Below are 21,952 nucleotides of genomic sequence, written 5' to 3' on the forward strand. Positions count from 1 at the left end.
AATTAGGAAACCTATAATTTATAATCTTAGAATTTAATTTTTTTTAACAAATAAAATGATTTTCTGTCTTTGCTATTTAAATAGATCAGGAGATTGGGAACTGCATTTAGATGAAACACTAAAAGAATAGACAAACAAGAAAATAATATTTTTGAAAAATGAACTAAGATTATATTTACAAAGCTAGAAAGAAGATAATATGATAAATTATCTTTGATTTGTGGTTTTTGAAAGTTCAGAAAAAGAAGTTTAGAAGCTTTCTTTATTATAATGTAAATAATTCATTTTATTTTTTTTATAAATACTATCAGGTTGCAAGGATTTAAGTTGATTAATAGATAATGAACAGAAAAAAAATTACTGTAATGAAAGCAAAAGAAAAATGTAGGTTCAAGCAAACATATATATTTATGGAATTTTCATTAATGTTTTTAAAATCATGTAAATGCAGAGATGTCATCGAACTTTCTCAGAAGTACTAGAAAGGGTATAATGGATATTGAACTTATGTTAGCTTTTGGATATATAAGGATCTTAGAATGTTTATCATAAAACAAATTCATAATATTTACCTCGTGATGTGAAGTGTACAGAGTGTATGATAGCCAAAAGTTATTTAGCCTGTATTTCAAAATAAAGTGATGATGGATGGCAAAGTCTTTTAACTTCTAATAAGTTTCATGTAGATTAGTTTGGAAAAATCTTGATAAAATTTTTAACATGTTTTATAATGAAAAATGTATTCTCTTTCAGGCTAAAATAAACAACAGCAGCCAAATTGGCTTAGGCTTTACACACAGGTTGAGAGATGGTAAGTATTTAGTGGTTAAATATGTATTAGTAGTTCATGTTTTCTAGTATATTTAAATAATAGTAGAATGAAAGATGGTGGTCACTTCTGGAGTAAATAGTTTTCTTTTTTAAAGCTTTATAATGTAAGATGTTTATAGATTCAAGCATGTTATAAACAAAGCAGAATACTGTTTATGGTTGAGAGCAGGTAGGGGTAAAAGTGTATAGACCTTTCACAGAGTTACATTCAAGATTTAATTAAATAGCTTTAATACCAGTTTATGTCTATAATTTGGCAACAAAACATGGTTTATAATTCAAGTTTTAATTTCTTAATTTGGAAAAAGGAAATGTATGATAATTCATTTAATCTTCACTTCCCTTTGCTCTGAATTCTCCTTTTTAGATTTTCTTTCTTCTGTTATATGGGTTTCAGAAAGTTTATCATTTAGAAACTCCAACTACACATATTTACTGGTCAGAATTTAAAATAAGAATCTCCCACTTTTATTATCTGAGATATCAATAAATTTGTTACACCCACCGCAAAAGATCTCTGCACTTTGTCGGTATTTAGGTCTGTTAAACCTGGGAGGGTCAGGTTCGTTGACCTTTTCCTTCCTCCTGTACGATGATGTATGGTTGCAGAAGAATGTGTGTGGGGATACAGCATGAGGGTCAGAGTAAACTGCACTTACTCCGACCCCTTTCAGGGCAATGTCCATGTAGGTATCAACAGTTACATTCATGTGATTGTATACACCTTCGCTTATTGTTTGATATTACATTGTCCTGTACATCATGAACAGTTCAGAATGTAACACACATTTCACTAGTTTTGATCATAATTTAAGAACATTTCATATGAATACTCTTTTAAATGTTTTTAACTTACTTTAAAACTAATGTAAGTTGTTCAGTCTAGCATTAGGTGGCCTGATTAACTGAAGTATATGTTAAGTGGCAAGAGGTGCTTAGGTCTATTTCCATCATGTACTTAGTAGCGGTTAAGTTCACACAGTAGGTCGTTTTTATGTAAATTTGTCATAAAGTAATTTAGAGAATTATGCAAGAGTCTGTTGGTGATATTTTGTATGTTTGTGTAATTGTGCATGAATTTGGATGATGTGCTGCATGGTACTTTATAGGCTGTTGTAATTAATGACTTTTGTATTGTTTGTAATTTATTTATCTATTTAGGTGTTATGTTTATCCATTCTGGGCATGCGTATTCTATGATTGGTCGAATATATGTTTTGTATATTTTTATGATATTATCTGGTGTGGTTTCATAGTTTTTGCCAGTTAGACTTCTTGCATAATTTGTTCTTTTCCAAACTTTTGTTAATATATTATTAATATGTTTAACCCACATTAATTTGGAGTCATAGGTTAGGCCTAGAAATTTAGCTGAAGTTGTGGTCTGGAGAAGTGTCCCATTCATATATAGTTTTGGTGGGTTATTTTTATGTCTTGTTTGTTTTGAAAATACTACTACTTGATTTTTCGGGACGTTTATTTTTATTCTATATTTTTGGCAGTATTCTACTATATTGTTTAATTGTGGCTTAATATTTGTTGCTGCTATAGATGGGATGGGAGCACTTTTCCAAACTGCAACATTGTCTGCAAATTGAGATGAAAATACTTAGTTTGGATCTTTCAGGGGCTTGCGTACATGATGAATGGACAGGGCTAGCTACCCCTTCTTGGGGGACACCTGCCTCTGGGGTTAATGACTCTGAGTAGGTTCCCCTAACATTTGTTTTACAACTTATGTTTACCAAAAAAGTTAGATAACCAGTCAATAATTTTGTGTGGTAGGTTCCTTTCTGTCATCTAGAACCTTAGACCATCATGCCAGACAGTGTCGAATGCTTTCTTTATATCAAGAATGCGTGAGACAGTGCATTTATGTTTGTTGAAACCATCAATAATGGTTTCTTTGAATCTGACTAAGTGGTCAGTTGTTTGTCTAAATTTTCTAAATCCATTTTGGATTTCCAGTAATTTTCAGGTTACTTCTAGATAATTTGAGAGTCTGTTTCCAATTATTTTTTTCCTACATAGCTGGTCAGACTGATCGGGCGGTAGTTGTTTGGTTTATTTGCTGGTTTCCCTTCCTTATGGAACATTAGTACAAGCACTTCCTTCCAAGAAACTGGGATATATCCAGAGTTTAGAGACAGGTTAAATAATGCTGTTAGTTGTTTATACAATATATGAGTGCCTTTTTACCACAGAAGCTTTTCTCAACTCTTCATGCTTTTGAAATTACTTACTTACTCATGATTACTTGCCATTGGTCAATGTTTATAACCAATAGAAAGGCCACTTTGTGAAATAGGTGATTATCATGTCTTTATGTTAATTTATTTTGGTAAAAGGTGCAATTTCTCAAGTAGATTTTATTGGTGCTTCAGTAAGTAATAAAGTTTTTTATCTATTTATATGTTAATTAGAAAGCTAGATAAATTATAGTATTTTGGGGCATTCTGTTTTACTGTTTGGTTTGAAAATGCATATTTGAAAGATAAATTAATTTTTTTTTGACAACCAATAGAGTGTGGAAAAAAGTAGTCTTAATGAAGTATTCTAAGAGTATATTCTTGAGTCAAAATATGCCTATAAGCAACAGTAACGGGTAAATTTCTTGTATTTATGCATATTTTTTATTTATTGATATATATTTTTAATAAAAGTGTCTAAAATTTAAATTAAAAACCTGATAGGTTAGATAAGAAAAATTAAACCTTTTCTCTGCAACGTGGTATACATGTGAGCCTCTTATGTGTTATCTAATTTAATACATTGTTTACTATAACTTGAACTGTGATCTTGCTGGGAGATTTATTTTTATGTCAGTTTAGTGGTTAGGCATGTTCAACTTTCACTACAAATGATTTTGCTACAGTTAGTGTTAGGGTGTAGAAAATAAGAGATAAGATATATTTAATGGAAACAAATTTCTGGTTCTCATTTAGAAGGTTCTAGAGGTTATGTAAAAGAAATATGAAACTGTAAGACGAAAAAAGTATTTTTATTCTTAACCTGAAAATCACCTTACACTCAGACTAATCAGAGTCTAAGTCAGACTGACTTCATAAATTCTCAGGCAAATGTTTGGTAAAAATACTTTATTAACATATCTGAAATTTTGTAAACAATGAACTTTTCACATTTTCTAAAAGCTTGCAAAATTTCATGAAGATAAACCTAATAAATTTGGAACTATAGTAAATAGTAGATCAACTCCATGCATGTAGGGTTAAAGACCAGTGTCCGTCTTGTGCCTGACAGATATTTCTACTTTAGTACCTTTATAAACTTCAGAGCAGCTTCTATTACCATGTTTTCCTCAGTGGGTCAGCAATAAGTTTACAGACTTGTAGTACTAGCTAAAACTAGGGTATTGATCCTCAGTGGTGGACGGAGCACAGATAGCCTGTTGTGTAGCTTTGAACTAATGAAACTAACAACTGTTAGAGAGTTGTATATGTGTGATTTCTTTGGCTGCAGTGTGGAGAGACCACAAAATTTGGTGCAGTGGAGTTGTTCTTGCTAAAGGATTCATCTTCAAGTAGCCAACAATAGAATAACTTTCTTTGTGAAAGTGCACAGAATAACATTATTTATGTCTAGTTTCAGAAGTAAGAAATTTTCGTCAAAAGCAATGAACATGATTAGGGTGGTTGGTGTTGAGATTCAATTGCTGAACCTGAAAAAGTCAGATCTGGTTCTGAATTAGGATGTGATGATTGACCAGTAGTTCTTTAATTGGCTTGTACTTATACAGTTTTAAATTGCAAAAAAAGTTTAGTTTTACCTGTTTTAACATCAGAAATATTTTATACTTAGTTCTAAAAAAAGCTTGCGTTTTTATGTATGTAAAAGTTCATGCATTATGCTTCAGGTTTGTGTGACTCTTACCTTCCACATTAAATTATATTAAATTCTGGGTGTATGCACAATAATGTAATTTGAAAGACTTTTAGAAACCAGGAGTAATTTGTGTTTTCAGATTACACTCATACATGAGCCTAAGATGTGTTGAAAGTAGATTAATGTATTGTACTGATCAGAAAATGTAAAAGCTTTAATTAATCTTCTGCACATGATGCATTATTGTTTACCTAGAAATATGAATTATAATTAGCTTTTCTGGCATATGTTGTCTCATATGAATCTCAGACGTGTAGATTAAATAAAATGTTATAATATTGATTTTTAATTTCTGTTTTGTTTAATTTTATTAGGTGTTCAACTGACATTGTCAACCATGATTGAAGGTAAAACTTTCAATCAGGGAGGTCACAAACTTGGTATTGGGTTGGACCTAGATGCATAACTGTGGTTGATAACTTAATTGAGCCTGTGGACTGAATTATTTTGTATAGAGAAGCCCACAAAAACTTTATTCAGGCTGCATGTTATAAACCACAAGTACACAGTCATGTAGTTTGGTATGTAGTTGGAAATGCTCGAAGCATTATGGACATTTTATACATATTGATAGGTGGCTACCTTTAATGTTATAAAATTGAGCTAGTCCTTGTAGTGAAACAGAATCATTCCCTATTGGTCTACACTATGAAGAAAAGAACAAATCATGGAAAAAAATAGGTTGAATAATTTATTAGCTTTTAGGAATTAATCTAAATGGATGTATGTAAAATGGCAAGTTTTTTTTTTTTTCTTTTTGTAATACATGTGTTAACATGAGTATAATAGATGAAAGTGAAGGAAGGATAATTTAGCTAATGGTTTCATAATAATGAAAACAACTATGTTGTAATTGAAAATTATACAATAAAGCAAATTGAGAAATATAATGTTTTATGGATCTTTTTTTTTGTACTTTGAAATTTATTTTCGAAACCACATATAGAAAATATTATGTACAAAAATGTACATCTGAATATGAAAGCTAACTTCTGTTATTGTTAAAAAATGCTTGATTTACAGATAATTCTACAAAATTAAAGATAGTGACCATATTTTTGTGTTTTTTCTTAATTTTTGTTTTTATTAGTTTATTGACAGTAATATACGCTTTGAGTTTTGTTGTTTCAGTAAAATCAAAATCATATGATAATATAACTTACACTAGAAAGATGAATAGTAGGAGAAATGCACTTGAAAACTGTTCTAATTTGACAGTTTTCCTGTTGGCAGAATGGGGAATAAAATTCATTTAAAAACCAATTTAATTTCCACAACCTTTAGGCTTAGTCTCTTCATTGAGTAATACCTGAAAGTCGTTAATACAAAGTTTAATAGAATAAAAATTTGATTATAAATAATACAGTTGATTGGGTAGGATGTATAGTGGACATTGAATTGCGTGTACAAAAATACTGCATCTATAACATTGCAGAAATGAAGGATGAGAAAAATATGCATAAAAATTTAATTGCAGGTAAAAGATAAATTATGAATGTTGGAAAATAAACAATAATATTTATGTTTTAAGAATAATTGTGCATCAGGTATTATATAAAATAATTTTTTTCTGAAATCATAAAAAAATTAGGATGTGAATAAAACTAGAATGAGATGTGAAACATGATGCTTCTTGTCTCATAAATGTTGTGATGCAGATTTACCTGTTATGATTCATAATGTGTTATCTATGTTCATGGACTTTTGCTGACTTTGCAACCTATCTTGCTTATGAACAGTAAGTTAAAAAAGTCACAAAAAATAGAAAAGATGATAAGATTCTGATAAGCCTAAATGTCTGATGTCAAACTGATCTTTATTTTCCATGATCATTGTATGATATCCATATTTTCACATGTTATACAATGTAATCTCTTACAAGGAACATGTCCTGAAGATCAGACAAGGTGTTTAGTGTTATTATTTTGATATTAGCATAAACAAGAAGTGTATGTGTGTGTGGGTAACCACACGTTTCTCATTCAAAATGGTTTTTATTTGAATTTTGCTGTATAGTATGAAAGTTGTACATTATAATTTTTGTTGTTAGTGAAGATTGTGGATTGTATAAGTGACTTTGTGGAAAGCTTTGTCTACAATAGTAGTAGGATAACCTTGAAAAGAAGTTGGCTATATCTGTTGTTAGTGAAGATTGTGGATTGTATAAGTGACTCTGTGGAGAGCTTTGTTTACAATAATAGTAGGATAACCTTGAGAATAAGTGGGCTATATCTATGGGTTTGGAAAGTCTCACTACAAGTGCACCATAAAAACATACACTTGGAAACATGTATGCCATATGGAGTGGAAGGTGGATGACAAGAATCAAAGAGTAAGTACAAATGGGAATCTGTAAGTTTGTACTGGACTGATGAGTTTATCACTATCTATACTGATGCTTATGTTAAGAAAAGAAACTTGAGTGAGAGATACTTGCTAAATGAAATTTAAGGAGGGATGAAAGTCAGAAGGTTAATAAAGATTTTATATTCTCTTCCATTGTCTACAAATGTACCTACAATTTTACTAACATATTTTCTTTACAAATTATGGATGAGAACTTGAAAATACACACGTAACTATCATCTTCAAGAAACATGGGCTCTTGTGAAATTCGTAAACAAAATGACTTGTTGGATTTCTGGGATGATTTCCTTGTGAGAGATCATGCTGTTTAACATATAAAGAGATGGATAATTGCACATTGATTACTGGACCTAAAGATCACTTTAACATCAGTCTTTCATATGTTTATCTGAATATCTCCCTTGTGATCTTTAACCTATTACACATAGGCAAAATGTGTCACCATATCTGTGAAAGATTCCATGGATACAGAAGACACTCAGTGGTAACAAGTGATCCTGTATCATGACATTTCTGTGACAAGAAACGTGTCTTTCACATTTCAAAGATCTACTCCCATTAGCCATTAATCATGTAAAGATCATTGTCTTCTCTACACCCCTGGCACTCTTTCCTATATTGGTTTAAATTAAAAATTGTCTTTAATATAAAACTTATGTTCAATTCTCTGGACCTACCTCTTCACATTTCTTTAACTCAATTTGATTTTTATATATGACTTATTCTTAATATGTGTATACTATTTTTTTCATCTCTGTTATTAATATTAGTAATATTTTTACACATACAACTCTACATTTATTGTATGTCCCACACAGTAGTTTATGTTTGAATTTCTATTCAATTAAAGTCAGTATTAGTAATGTTTAGACACTACATGAAGAAAGTCTGGGCCTAAAACATTATGGAAATTAGATTGGTCTATTATTTTTCTAGAAAATACTATTTTTTGTACAGCTTCCCCCTTTTTTTTCATACACTTGTTAATTAATATATTATTACAAGGACACAAGTACATAGGTAAATGTGTTAGTAATTGCCTGGTTTATTTCAACAAAACAGTTAAATAAATAAAATGAAAAAGGTAAACACACAGAAAATTAAATGTGTGTGAATTACGATAAAAGTAACTTGAAAATGTAGGAATAAACACACTATTCATTTAATAGCAACTCTTTATTGTTCTACTAACAAACAAGCACTGTACACTCATATACATGGTAATAGCATGAACAAATCTGGTGTATAACAGCATTAACATTGTGAAGATTATACAGAGAAGAATAGCCATTTGTTTTTGGCCAATCTACTATTTGGCATATGAACTAATTAGTCTGACAGACAGTAAACTGAAGATAGAGTAAAAAAAACAATTTTGTAATAAAAACAGGATTTAAACTACTTTTGGCTGTTACAACTTACTTTTAGTAGTGTAGTTTTCTTATGCTGAAACCAAATGCAGGAAATTCAGCTTGTGGATGCATCAACCTAACTGAATGGAAACCTTGCTCCACAAGGACATGAAAGTTCAACTATCAAGACATTCAAAATGCACGAACTGGTTTCATATAAAGAGATAATCATTATTTCCTCTAAATAATTCAAGTTTGAAAATAGAAGTGTTAACTCGCACTTTGGCATGGGCTACATCTGTGCTAATCTAGCATATAAATTAAACTCCTGTGGATAAGGCTGTACCTCCTAGCTGGAGTGAAAACAATCTGAAAACAATGCATTTATGCAAGGTTTCTTCTTGTCCACAAAGCCTTACAAATTGGTACAGGAACTTGAGCTTCTACAAGTACTTGAAATGTCTTATATTTATTGGCACAAAGGCAAGGCTGCATAGACTGACTGACAGGCAGTTAATACAATAAAATACTAAAGTCACTCATGGTTGTTAATAACCTCACCTTCAATGATTATTCCAAAATTTTATAATCTTGTCCACAAGTATGAAAGTATCATTAGATTTCAAACTTGTCCATTTCTTATACAATTTAACAACATGGTTGTTGTTATGACCTTTATAATGTTTAATATTAAGTAAGAGTTCTCACTTTTTATTATTTACATCACTCAATTCTGCCATTTGTCTATCTTTTAATGGACACAATAACACAGTGTCCTTTCTTGAATGGGTCAACAGGAAATGACAATTTTTCAGCACTTAGATCACCAAATAATCTGCTCATGTTACAATGGATGAGCTTAAATGTTCAGAGCCAAGGTCCAGCATGCCTCTCTATGATAAGAGCAGCATCGTTACGCTCCATGACTCGAAAAAAATTCATCAAATCCGTTAAAGCAGTTGACTCTCGATGTCTTGCCTCCCAAAGATCAAGGATGTGTTCTGTTGGGTTTGGTTTTGTAGCAAAATAGTTAATGTATCTGAAAAATAAAATACACAAATTATTATGGTTATCTTTACCAGAAATTTAGTATAAGTTATCCATTTAGATAAGTGATTATTTTACATAACCTAGCTAGTGCCTCAAAGTCATTGATATGTTTGCTTTGTAAGGAAAGATAGCATGTAAACTTTATTGGAATGCTTTTGGATCTTATAAACATACAGACCAATCTTAGATTATAAAACTCCATACTCAGGATCATTTTTTTTAAATATCAAATGCAGGACCAATAGTGTTAGTTACCTTCAGTTTAAGCTTAGAAACAGTCTTAAAAATAAAACAAAAATATAAACTTGCTCTATAATTCTCTTTTTTTTTTGTGTCTGTCAATACCTCTGGACAAGTGTCTCTAGTTTGTCAACTAAATAATTAAAACAAAAGCTTTTACTGGCATATGATGTGTCTTTTAGGTTATATTAAATAATTTATAATAATTTACAGCATTTTTTTTAATCATTACCTCAGAACGTTGGTTTTAATTTGGTGGTAATTTTCAATAAAACTAATCACTGCATTACCACCAACTTGGTTTTTGAATTTCAAGGAATACATTATACCAATGAAATCAAAATTTCGAATCAGCATATAGAAATTTTGATAGTACAATGTAACTTATTAGGAAATTATTTTGACAAAACAAGTAATTAGTTGTAAGTAATTTACAAAATGATTTCTATTGCTTTAATAAAAGAAAAACTGCCAGTTAATTTCACTTTCTGCAAAAAATGTCTGCAACAAGAAGAAAACAAACACTTAAATGGGTTATGACTACATACATATAGCTTTCAACAGCTCTGCTAATGGCATTTTTATTGTAATTCACTTAAACCTGAAAAGAGAACATCTGAACAAATTATTTTTAATACTAGACAGTTATACATGATTTTTAAGTGTTATTTAGTCATAACCCAAGGGATAATTGTGAAATACATTATTATCTTTACTCATCTTACAAAAATGAAAAAAAATGTTTGCTGACATTTAAAAATTTCTTTACATTTCAATTAACATCTGGTTTTAAACTATACCTGTCTACACCAAGTTCTCTGGCCAGTCTTCTCCAATCATTTCCTCTGCTGGTAGGTGGGTTCAGACAGGCACAAAGCTGTTTGCGAACTTCTGAAGACAATCTGAAGAGTACAATAAGTTATTAATACAAGATGTAAAAATTAACTACCTTATGTAGATGTTTTGTTTTGTGATAAAGTACTGCTTGTATATATTTTTTTCTTTTGCTAAAGCTACACAAAGGCTATCTGTACTAGCTGTTCCTTATTTTGAAGTGATAAACTGAAGGGAAGGCAGCCAGTCAATGCAACCTATTGCTGAATCTTGGGTTATTGTTGTCAGACCGAATAGTGGAATTTTATCAGCACTCTTATGTGGTAGGTACAGCTACCTCATGCTCAGCGTAATGTGTTCTTTTTATTAAAACAATTTACAGTAACCAAAAGTGAACCATGAAACTTTGGTTCCAGAGTCCAGCATGCTAACCATTTGGCCAGTGGTTCTCAACCTTAGGCCCGAAAAGGTAATATTGGGGGTTTGTGAGCTATTTTTAAATTAAATAATACACAGAAGGACACAGAATAATAACACATAAAAAGCTGAGACGAGTTAGTTATTAGTTAATAAAAACAGTTTGTTGAGTAGATGGAATCTTTCAAAAGCATGGAGTCTGTGGGGAAAAATATAATAATAAAAGGAGTCCTTGGTGGTGAAAAGGTTGGGAACTACTACACTAGGCCCTGCTCACCATTACTGTTTCAAAAATGTATGATTAACTCAACCAATCCTTTTGTGTGTTTATCACCACAGATATCTTAAAAACTATGCGTATGTGTATTTTTTCATGTTCATCACACATCACAAGCAACCTATATTATATAATGTGACATATCCAATAACAGACTGGACCTTATGTATAAATGTTTTGAGAAATGGGTAATTTTGGTGACAATAAAAGCTTATGAAATTATTTTCTTGTAAGACATATTCTTAAGTCAAATGTATTTTACTTTGTAACTACTGTAATGTTGAGCTATGTGGAGTACTTCAAATTTTACCTGTTGACCAGGAGCACAAGGTACTTTCCATGACTTCTAACAAACTATTATTATTCACTAAGTTATTGAAATATTTATTCTAAATGCAAATACAAAACTTATTTTGCAGTTTAAAACTAGACAAATGAAGATATCTGCAGTGAAAAACTATGTTAAAGGTTAAAATGTTTATTACAAAACCCCAAAATCAGTATAAACATCAATATTTAAACTTTTTTTTTGTCTTACTTACGTTAACTGAAGTTTAAAAGTGACTTCTTATTCTACTTATTTTTTATATATATTTATAATTATTAGGATCCATTAATATTTTTTAAAAACCCATCTACTGTGTGAAATTATGTTTGACTGTTGAAGATGACAACTCTTTGAAGTCACATTATATTGAGGAAGTCAACAAACACTGCAATACTAAACCTTTCTGCTAGAACTACCAGAATTACTTTTTGACATTAGTCCCACTATGTTCATTGTCTTCAACAATTCTGTTGGAATAAGTACTAGCCCTGTACAAAAAGCTAATAGATTTATTTTCTGAAATTATGTTGTATTGAAGCCAAGTAATGACACCTCACCCACCTGAACCCTTCAGCTGGAGGATCAACTGACACTACAGGACTGTTGCCATTTCCAGATGTAACTGTAGATCCTAGAGGAATAGACAGACTTACAGCTGGGCTTGCTGGAGGTTTCTATATGAAATAGGTAACAAACATGGAGTTGTATTTTTGGTTAACTGTTTAAACTGCATACAACCTTTCTTTAGTAAATAAACATTGACCTACACCATGATCTAAAAAGATGGGTCAACAAAAATCAGCCAAAATGTTACCAGCAATAACTTTAGATTGGATACATGATTTCTGAACACAATTAATCCTGAACTATAAAAATTTAAAAGTTAAAAGATGCAAGCTAATTATGTACTTAAGAGTTGTTAGTTTCTTCATTGTTAACATTGCTACAAATGATGCAGTAACCCTTGGACTGATCAGAAATAAAACATTTCATTATTACTTTCTAAAGAAAAAAGTATTTCAAGGTATTCCTTTTGTACATGAATATTTGCATTTTTCATAAAAAAAAATGCAAAATCATTCTTGTGAGTTTATAATTTATTTTTCAAAAAACATTACATTTATTCTGTATTAAATAATATGATAGTAATTCTTTTCTATTAATTTATAAGGATGGGACAAACAGTAGTTTTGGTTGTATATCAGATATCTAGCTCCTGATATTAGATAAGACAATAGATATGGCCATGCATATTGGAAATGCACTACAGCTACTTCATTATATTGTACTATTAAACTAGTTACTTCATCATTGTTTTATGAAAACAATTTATAAAAACCCTGGGATACAGTTACCACACAAAAAGTAGTGTACAGTGTCAATATATGAGTGAACAGCTATTGTAGGCTCTTTAAGGGAATGTGCCATGTGGTGTTATTAATGCTTTACACCAATGACCCCTCCTCTGAGACTTGTTTGGATTGTGCTTGCTATTTCTGCTACAGCTTTAACCTGTGATATACAGTGCCAACACAACAGGTGGGCATGATGCCTATTTAACTTATATAAAGATTATCTGTATTTTGATGATTATGAGTATAAGGGGTCCCACTCTTTAATATTGGGAAAAAATGCTACTGTGTTTAGAATTTAGTAGAAAGCACCAGTTGGTTAGATGATGTAATACCCATTAAGTGTGATGCACGTACAAGTAGTGTCTTATCCATGTAAAAGTTTGAGCTAATTCATTGATGGAAATGCTATCTGATTTATTGCAAAATCAATATCCAATTGTAATGTATTTCATTGAATGGTATAATGTCTGATCAGATTGGATTTTTGTCACATATCTATTAATTTACCTTAAAAATTAGACATCTTTAAAAACACAGACTGCCACACTGATAACACAGTTCTGAACATTCCAAGATTAACAAGAATGACTAGTATTAATTAAGATTAATGAAAATAAGAAAAAAAAACAGAATTTAAGTTACATTAAAACTCTTAATATAGCAAGTTTTAATGTGGAAAAATCCAGTGTACTTTCTTGTTTTTATAACTTTTAAGATTAGTAGTTTATGTGGCTTAACAACAGAAACAAATCTAAGGAACTAATACAACATAGATATTTAATATGGCCTACCTCTCGAAGATCGGTGTTTATACGAAGGATTTGGCGATGAGCTTGAATTCCTCGTTGGTACACAAGAATATGACAGCTAATAGTCTGCAAAGAGCGATCAATGTGTTCTAAAGTGAAAGAGCAATGAAGATGATTTTGTCTTGTGCTCCATACGTGTTGGAATGGTATTTCCTGCAAAAAATAAAAGTCAGATGTTAATTTGTAAAGTGAAGTACATTAACATTTTTTGTTAATCTAATTACAACCCCATATGAAATGTCATTTTCATTTTAGTTCATGTTTACTTTTCATCACAAGTGGTATTTTATTTATCTAATTTGCTGAACTGTTTAGTTACTTGTAAAATAAAAGTTAATTTCATGAAAGAGCTGTAGCTAAAACAACAGACTAATATTATTAATATTTTTTCATTATTTAAGAAAAACTATGATAACAAACTATAAACAAAATGTAATCATACAACAAGATAAAATGTGAAACACAGAAAAGTTTGACATTTTTATAAGGGAAAAAGCATTAGTTGCTCAACAATTCAGCCAAACAACCTTCACCAATGAAAGTTCCAATGAAGGTAGTTTAGAATAAACTGGCCACTTAACTCTCTTTCTCATACAATGTTTTTAATCACTTCTTTGTATTTTTCAAATGTTTACAAATAAAAACCCTTAATTTATTTTGTAAAGGCAACTTAATTCTTAATAATTACAATTTGGTATGAAAAAACAAGTATTTAAGGTTTTTTTAAGTTATAGAGTGAAGTTACCTGTTAATTGTACTGCATAATACTAGTAAATTAAATGTCAATGCTAATGACCAACTGAGGGCCACAATTTTAAGTATTATAAGCTTAGCTAGATAAATTATAATGGTTATTATTCAGTGTTGATTTATATTTACATGTGCTGGATCCAGTTGGAGAACTCTACACTCTTTTACAAAGAAGAAGTCTAAATTAAGATTTGTATGAAAATATTTAATCCATGACTTTTTAATGCTTAATAATGTCATATGAGCATAAAGATTTCTTATAATTCACAACAAGACTGGATGTTACTACAGTGAAACCAATATTATTCTCAAGGTTTAAATGCATAGTGTATTTTTTTAACTTCTAATAGTTTAAAAGACTCACCTGATAATTAGCCCCAGGCTTGCACCGCCATCCTGGCCCAACATCCTCTAGACATAAACAAAGATTTGATCCTCCATCTTGAAATGGCATAGATTTGGGGTTATCAATCAGTTTTCCTCTGAGTTTCTTCTCTATTTGAAGCACACCCTAAGTAGGTAAATCAAGCACTGTTAAATGATACATTTTACTTGGACTCTCACCTTTTTACATGTACATGATTGTATTGGAATAACTTTACCTCAAAATGATAAATTGCATTTTTTTTTACTTTATAAAACTAATAAACACAGTAGTAGAAAACCTCTGCAGACTATAATAATATTAGTTAATAATCAGAGTTTTATGGAGTGAGTTCAGATGAAAGAATTTGATAAAAAAAAAGATCTTGTTGAATCATTATCATAATTATAAACGGCTGGGATTTTTTAATCAATTAATGAGTTTGATGGTGCAATTTAGCTCCTTATACTTGTTTCCTTACCCAAGATATTATCTGATTTTAACACCCAAAGTAAATTAAGATACACTATTTGAATTATTTTATATTCTACAAAAAACAAAAAAACACCAAATCCTACTTCTTAAAAATGTATATGGGTGATCTGCCAATGAAATTTCTCTATTTAACAATAAGTAACCAATTGGTTATTTAAGTCATGCTCCATGTATGAGTACCTGGACAATGGTGAACTGTACCATCACAAATGTTATATGTGGTGCCTACAAAGCAAAATTATTATTTTAAAAAGAAAATTATAATGAAATACACAATAAGAATTTTCAATTTCTCCACACCTCAAGAGCTGCTCTTGTGTCTTCCACACAGTATAAACGGAGATTGTAATCCACAGAAGAATGCAGAGCAGGTGCAAACGCTGCAAGAATGAGAGATTTTATGGCCTTGCGGTCTGGTTGAGATTCACCTACCAATACATATCTGACTAGCTGATCAGTCACCAGATGGCTTTGACGTGAGTCCAGTTGACAATATAGAGGCGTATTGATGGTTTCATTGTTCAATGTAACTATTTTCTAGGAATAAATAATAAAATACAGTTCAAGGTTTTTACCATATCCAATCTGAAATACTTCGAAATCGAGTGACTTTCTAGACAGCAGAGTTTATGATTAGCTTGCTTAGATAAGTCCTTTATTTATGACTTAGCAGTTCAATAAAGACAAATGTGATGAAAATAAGTATACTGAAAAAAACAAAAAAAAACGTCTATTTGATTATTTCATATGTTTAAAAAGAGAAACAACTTAAGGAATTGTACATAAAGCATATGAAATTATTAGTGTGATAAGAAAATAATCCATACCATCTCCACAACATTGTAACCTAGCTAGTATAAATAAATTTTATTCTATATGTAATGATAACTTACTTTCCAGACAGGATTTTCTTCTTCTGTGCTGCTCTCGCTGCTGTACACACCAACACACCAACTCTCTGGATCGACAACTGCACAGTGTTGAAAACTGATGATGACTGGTTTTCTCAAACTGACACCTGTGGGTCCACACTGAATGACGGGACTCAGTAGAGTTTGTTTGTCTGGAATAGAAAGTTAAATCAAACATTTTGTGTAATGGTATTTTATGGTAAAATACCTCGGCAGAAATCTTTCCAGAAAATATTTATAATAGTATTTTAATAAAATTATTTCCTAATGAGTTTTTAATTTACTCTAACTGAATTGGTAGTTAAAGTACTATATGAATACGCTGGAGCACATTGGGGATGTGAAATAATTAGCGAAATTCTTACTGTTTCTTTTATTTGATATAGCTTATTGTAAATGTTGGTACAATTTACAATATCAAAAATACATTAAATTGGTGAAAACTGCATTTTCTAACAGTTTTGAATTGAAAAAGTTTGTACAGATATATAATAAAGATTCCTTTATCAAACAGCACAATAACAAAATCAAACGGAATGTAAATAACAAAAATTTAACTTAAAATCTATATCATGGTATATTTTTCTTTTTTTCTGATATTCGCACAAAGCTACACAAGGCCTATTTGCTAGCCATCCTTAAATTTGAACTGACATACTAGAGGGAAGACAGCTTCAACAGCACCCACCGCCAACTTTTGGGCTACTCTTGTCTGGCCGAATATTGGGATTTGATTGACACCCTTACAAATCTCCATAGTGCACAGTATATATATATATTTTTTTTTTAAGGTGATGGGACGTGAACATTGAACGAGCAGATCCGTAGTTCGGCACGCTATGTAAGGGAAGATTTAATGTTCCCCCAAAACAGTAATATATTTAAACAATGGCTTATTTAATATGAATTTATTTCACAATGAAATTAGAATATATTGCAGAATTGTAATAATAGCTATAACAGAAGGTATACTGTTTTAGGTAAAGTAAATCACCTGTTAATCTTGGGCGATCTTTGTCATCTCTAAGTACTGCGACATAAATTTCTTCTTTGGCGCTTGCTTTCATTGAACCTTTTGGAACGGTCATTGTTATCCCTAAATAAAGAAAAAAGTATCATAAGCTTTATATACTTTTTGTGACGGTCAATCCCACTATTCGTTGGTAAAAGAGTAGCCCAAGAGTTGACGGTGGGTGGTGATGACTAGCTGTCTTCCCTTTAGTCTTACACTGCTAAATTAGGGACAGCTAGCGCAGATAGCCCTCGTGTAGCTTTGCGCGAAATTCAAAAACAAACAGACAACTGAATGAAGCTCGTAAGGCAAAAATGTCATACCAAATAATATTTTGGATTTTACTTCTTTCTTCTACAAAGAAAATCTTTCAATCATCTTACAATGTTTGTAACTTCAAAAGGGTTTTTTTTAACAACAAGTAATGATCTCTGAATTATGAAAATCAATCTTGATTACTTTTTGAAAGAAAACAGTTTGTTGGTATTTTAAGCCTTACCTGTCTGCCTCTTATTCATAAACAAATTAAAACGAAAGCTGCTCGATATTTATTTTTTACCAATGCACATTTTCTAATTGTTGAGAAAAACATTATTTCAACAATTTCTTTCAGCTATTATTTGAACTTCAAATAATTTAGTAAAATGAATAGTGGTGTTCTGACAACCATTAAGCCAAGTTTAGGTTCTGTGCTAGGTTGAGAATTTTTGTGTACTCAAAACTGAACTTGAAGAGAAAAGGCGTGAAAAGTTGTAAAAAATAAATAATTTCTTTAGTTTAAAAATTTACAAACATAACAGTTACTAAACTTACTGGCTAAACCAGAAGAAAATATTTTGTGACAATATAAGTTTAAAAACAGAACAAAGCTAAACATGTACATAACATAGCAGATGTTAATGGACGATCTTTCGAAACATTGTTTTGTTACTCAACTGAATGAACATGAGTACCATATTCCTTGAAACGATGCCTTGTTTTTTAAACTGGTCATTAGTTTAGACAGGCAGAATACATTGATGGCGTCAATTGTGAGGTATCAAGCACACGTGACCAACACTTCACATAACACCATTTAGGATCGTCCAGCTCTCCCCACATAATAACACAAATACCGCCGTATTTTGTCATGACGTCCAGACAGTTAGACGAAAGTTCTTGGGAAAATAGTTTCCAAATCTGGGTACATCCACTGCTGGAGAATTGTGCAAACCTGGACTTCTAGGAAATTACTGTTCCAGAAAGAAGATGATGTGATAGCATCTATGATGCTCGCTAATGGACTTCTGTTTCGTTAACCTGCCATTGTAGCCCATGATACATAGATAACTTCTGTTGGTACTACGTCACACTTACACCTGTACTGTAACAGTAGCGACCGCTTAATGTGGGTCATTCTCCACACTTCTCCTCGCAGTGCTGGTTTTGGAAGCCGGAATCTACTAGAAACGTTTCCGACGGAACTGCGTTGTCCTCCCCCCCCCCTACTTTTCTGTCTATAGCGGTATTTCAAGAGATCTGGTAATCTCCTATTGTCCAACTAGATGACCTCGAGAAAATACGATTAATTCCCTTTCGTTCGTAGAATCACTTTGTATTCTGTGATTTTTATCAAGTTATACCTTCATATATTTACAATGGCGTTATAGAGTTAGTCGATTTGTTTGCTCATGCGTGTCAATTTACTTACTTGAAATCTGTGTAATTGTTCTACCTGAGCTTATAATTTTCCGAGTAACAGATGTAACATAGTTTCACTTTAAACTTTCTTTTGGATGTTGACAACGAAACAAGAAGTGAAAACTGAAAACACCTTCATTTTGTACGTAATGTTTTTGAAAGTTTAAACCGTTCTAATCAAATACAAGAATTTTGCAATAGAAAAGTAGCAAAGTAGTCATGAAGCATTTCCTGTTTTATTCCACATACTCGTATATATACATGTATATCAATATAAAAACAGTAAAGAATACTTATCCTTGCAATCTTTAAATAGTAAGTATTTATTATTATCGAACCACACCGGTTTCATGACTTATAAGCTATTCTTCAGCATTATAAAAATTGTAAAATCAGAACTAAATAAAAGCTGTTAAAAGGAAACCCAGAGAAATAATAAAATCCAAAATATAAAGTTTAAAATCTTTTTTTTATATAGACTAAAAATCCCAATCGATAATAGTTCATATTAAAGATAGATATATATATATCATTAATATATAGTAAATGTGGGGTGTCTTTATTGTTAAAATTTGATAACAATGATATTATTGTTCCTCTATGTCTGTAGCGCCCCCAGTGGCACAGCGGTATGTCTGCGGACTTACAACACTAGAAACCGGGTTTCGATACTCGTGGTGGGCAGAGCACAGATAGCCCTTGAGCATCTTTGTGCATAATTAAAAACAAACAAACAAACTATGTCTGTAAAATGATAATCCCCATGTTGCAATTTTTTTCCTTTAACTCCTATCAGGAGACTTGACATGACCTAATGGTTAGGAAGCTATACTCGCAACCTGCGGGTCAAGGGATCGAGGCCCATCGCTGAACATACTCGCCCTTTCAACCGTAAGGGCATTATAACTTGACAACCAATCCCTCTATTACTTGGTAAAGAGTAGCCCAAGAGTTGGAGGTGTTGACTAGCTGCTAAACCCTCTAGTCTGCCACTTCAAAATTAGAAAAGGCTAACACAGATAGTCCTCGAGTAGCTTTACGCAAAATTCAATAAAAACAACCTATCAGAAAACATCCCAAATAGTCGCTCATATCTGTGCTTGTATATTATCTAAGATAATGGATTAGGTGTCTAAATATACATTTATGAGATCAAATAAGTCATGTATTACATTTCAAATTGCTGAAAGTTATATTTAATTTGAAATTCAAGATGTTCACCAAAATGAGTAAAGAAAATTGCATACATGTGGGGACTTCCATATTAAATTTGTTAAATTTTCTGATATAGCCTGTGGCATGAATTCGTAGTTCAAATACTAACGAACAAGTGTAAAATGGATTCCATTCTTTATTAGCAAATTGTGCTGAACACATGTTAAACATATGTTTAGAAACACAGACGTTACCTTCCTTTGTCCACCCAAAACCCGTGGTACCCCCCACCCACCTTCCCAGTGGTATGTGTGCGGACTTATACTGCTAGAAACCGGGTTTTAATACTAGTTGTGGACAGAAAACAGATAACCTTTTGTGTAGATTTGTGATTAATAACAAACAACAACATAGACTATATGATCCCTTCGATTCAGATATATCACAATATCGTATAGCAAACCATTACTGTGTTGATGTTCCTTAAAATATAGATGACCATCTGTCTAAACCGATATTTATTTAAAACGGCACATTTACAAAATTTATGGTGTTCATCCACAATTAAATTTTCAATAAATGACAAAAATTATAATTTTTATCCTTACTTCAAAACTCATTTTTTATCAACCCAAAAAACTGACAACCTTGATTGTGTCAATATGAGAAACTATAAATCTAATCAGAAATCGTGTTACGTTTATGTTTCTTTGAAAGACCACACCAGATTATTTAATGTATCCTCACTGGCAAACGTCTCCAAAAGCTCCTCTCTCTTTTTTAAACATGTATCACAGTAACCTAGTTTCTCAGTGAATAATAGAATAATATTTTTAATTTCTAATTCTTTGATTTTTTTCATATTAAACGGGATTCTTACTTCCTCTAAATAATACGCTTTGTTAAAATTGCAAAATTATTTCAAATGATACTTTAGAAGTTTTTCCTTCTTCATTAAAAAGATTTGCCTACTTTTATATTTATGTTTCTATGAAAACTAGAATGAGCAAAACCTGAAACTTCTGTGATAAGTTCCTTATAGCGCGGCCCGGCATGGCCAGGTGATTAAGGCACTCGACTCGCAATCTGAGGGTCGCGGTTCGAATCCCTGTCACACCAAACATGCTCGCCCTTTCAGCCGTGGGGGCGTTATTACCAAATAAACTATTCGTAGAACAAGTTTCGATGTTGTATGCTTAATGTCATCCTACCACAATGTTTGAATTTTTATCTCATAATTAATTACACTGAAATTTGTATAACACTTGTAGATTTATTAAGTTTGTTTTTGAATTTTGTATAAAGCTACACAATAACTACTTGCACACAGCCGTCTTGAATTGTGGACTGATAGATTAATGAGAAGATAGCCAGTCACCATCATCCACGCCAATCTTTTCGCTTTCGCTACTCCAATTGTATAGTAGGATTTAACTGTCATCTTTACAGCGCATTCATTACCACAAAATGTGGAGCGCTTTTACTCAGTAACTAGTAGCGAACAGGGAAACCTTGGATTCGTGGACACTAACCTAGGACAAACCTGGTCAATGTTTGCAGAATAATAAGTATTTTGATGCAATTATCTAAGACTTGTCTGAAACGAAATGAAATCAATCATGACATGTGAAATATGATATATTTATATCTATATATATAAAAGAGGTAGTTTGTTTATTTTGCTCGCTATGGGAAACCAAAAGGTTGAACTTATATTTTAATTTAAAATAACTTCATAATAACCATAAGCACATTTTGCACATAGAAAGCGTTTTGGCGGGAGACACTCAGATCACCTTGCTGTCAATTCAGTATTTCCAAA

General features: G+C 31.5%; 2 protein-coding genes and 1 long non-coding RNA gene across 10 annotated transcripts in view; 2 read left to right on the plus strand and 1 right to left on the minus strand.

The window, feature by feature from the left end:
• LOC106462193 (voltage-dependent anion-selective channel protein 2-like) overlaps positions 1–5,621 on the plus strand; it is a 19,162-nt gene extending 13,541 nt beyond the window's left edge. For all 4 annotated transcript variants that reach the window (XM_013922128.2, XM_013922343.2, XM_013922196.2 and 1 more), the window contains exons 8-9: positions 754–811; positions 5,049–5,621. In XM_013922128.2, coding sequence (XP_013777582.1) covers positions 754–811; positions 5,049–5,140 — 150 coding nt within the window. In that variant the 3' untranslated portion in view covers positions 5,141–5,621. The remainder of the gene's footprint in view (positions 1–753; positions 812–5,048) is intronic.
• A 2,647-nt stretch (positions 5,622–8,268) lies between these two features.
• Positions 8,269–21,952, minus strand: part of LOC106459436 (netrin receptor UNC5C-like) — a 271,029-nt gene continuing 257,345 nt past the window's right edge. For all 5 annotated transcript variants that reach the window (XM_022387980.1, XM_022387910.1, XM_022388020.1 and 2 more), the window contains 8 exons: positions 17,278–17,379; positions 16,266–16,435; positions 15,673–15,909; positions 14,878–15,024; positions 13,746–13,916; positions 12,161–12,273; positions 10,544–10,645; positions 8,269–9,492 (listed from right to left, as the gene is read on the minus strand). In XM_022387980.1, the coding sequence (XP_022243688.1) occupies positions 9,321–9,492; positions 10,544–10,645; positions 12,161–12,273; positions 13,746–13,916; positions 14,878–15,024; positions 15,673–15,909; positions 16,266–16,435; positions 17,278–17,379 (1,214 nt within the window). In that variant the 3' untranslated portion in view covers positions 8,269–9,320. The remainder of the gene's footprint in view (positions 9,493–10,543; positions 10,646–12,160; positions 12,274–13,745; positions 13,917–14,877; positions 15,025–15,672; positions 15,910–16,265; positions 16,436–17,277; positions 17,380–21,952) is intronic.
• LOC111086212 lies at positions 10,859–15,755 on the plus strand. The gene is made up of 3 exons (XR_002610960.1): positions 10,859–10,900; positions 12,138–12,286; positions 15,704–15,755. It is a non-coding gene; the product is annotated as an uncharacterized LOC111086212 (long non-coding RNA).

This window comes from Limulus polyphemus, unplaced genomic scaffold, assembly GCF_000517525.1.
Source record: "Limulus polyphemus unplaced genomic scaffold, Limulus_polyphemus-2.1.2 Scaffold1, whole genome shotgun sequence".
Taxonomy (NCBI): Eukaryota; Metazoa; Arthropoda; class Merostomata; order Xiphosura; family Limulidae; genus Limulus; species Limulus polyphemus.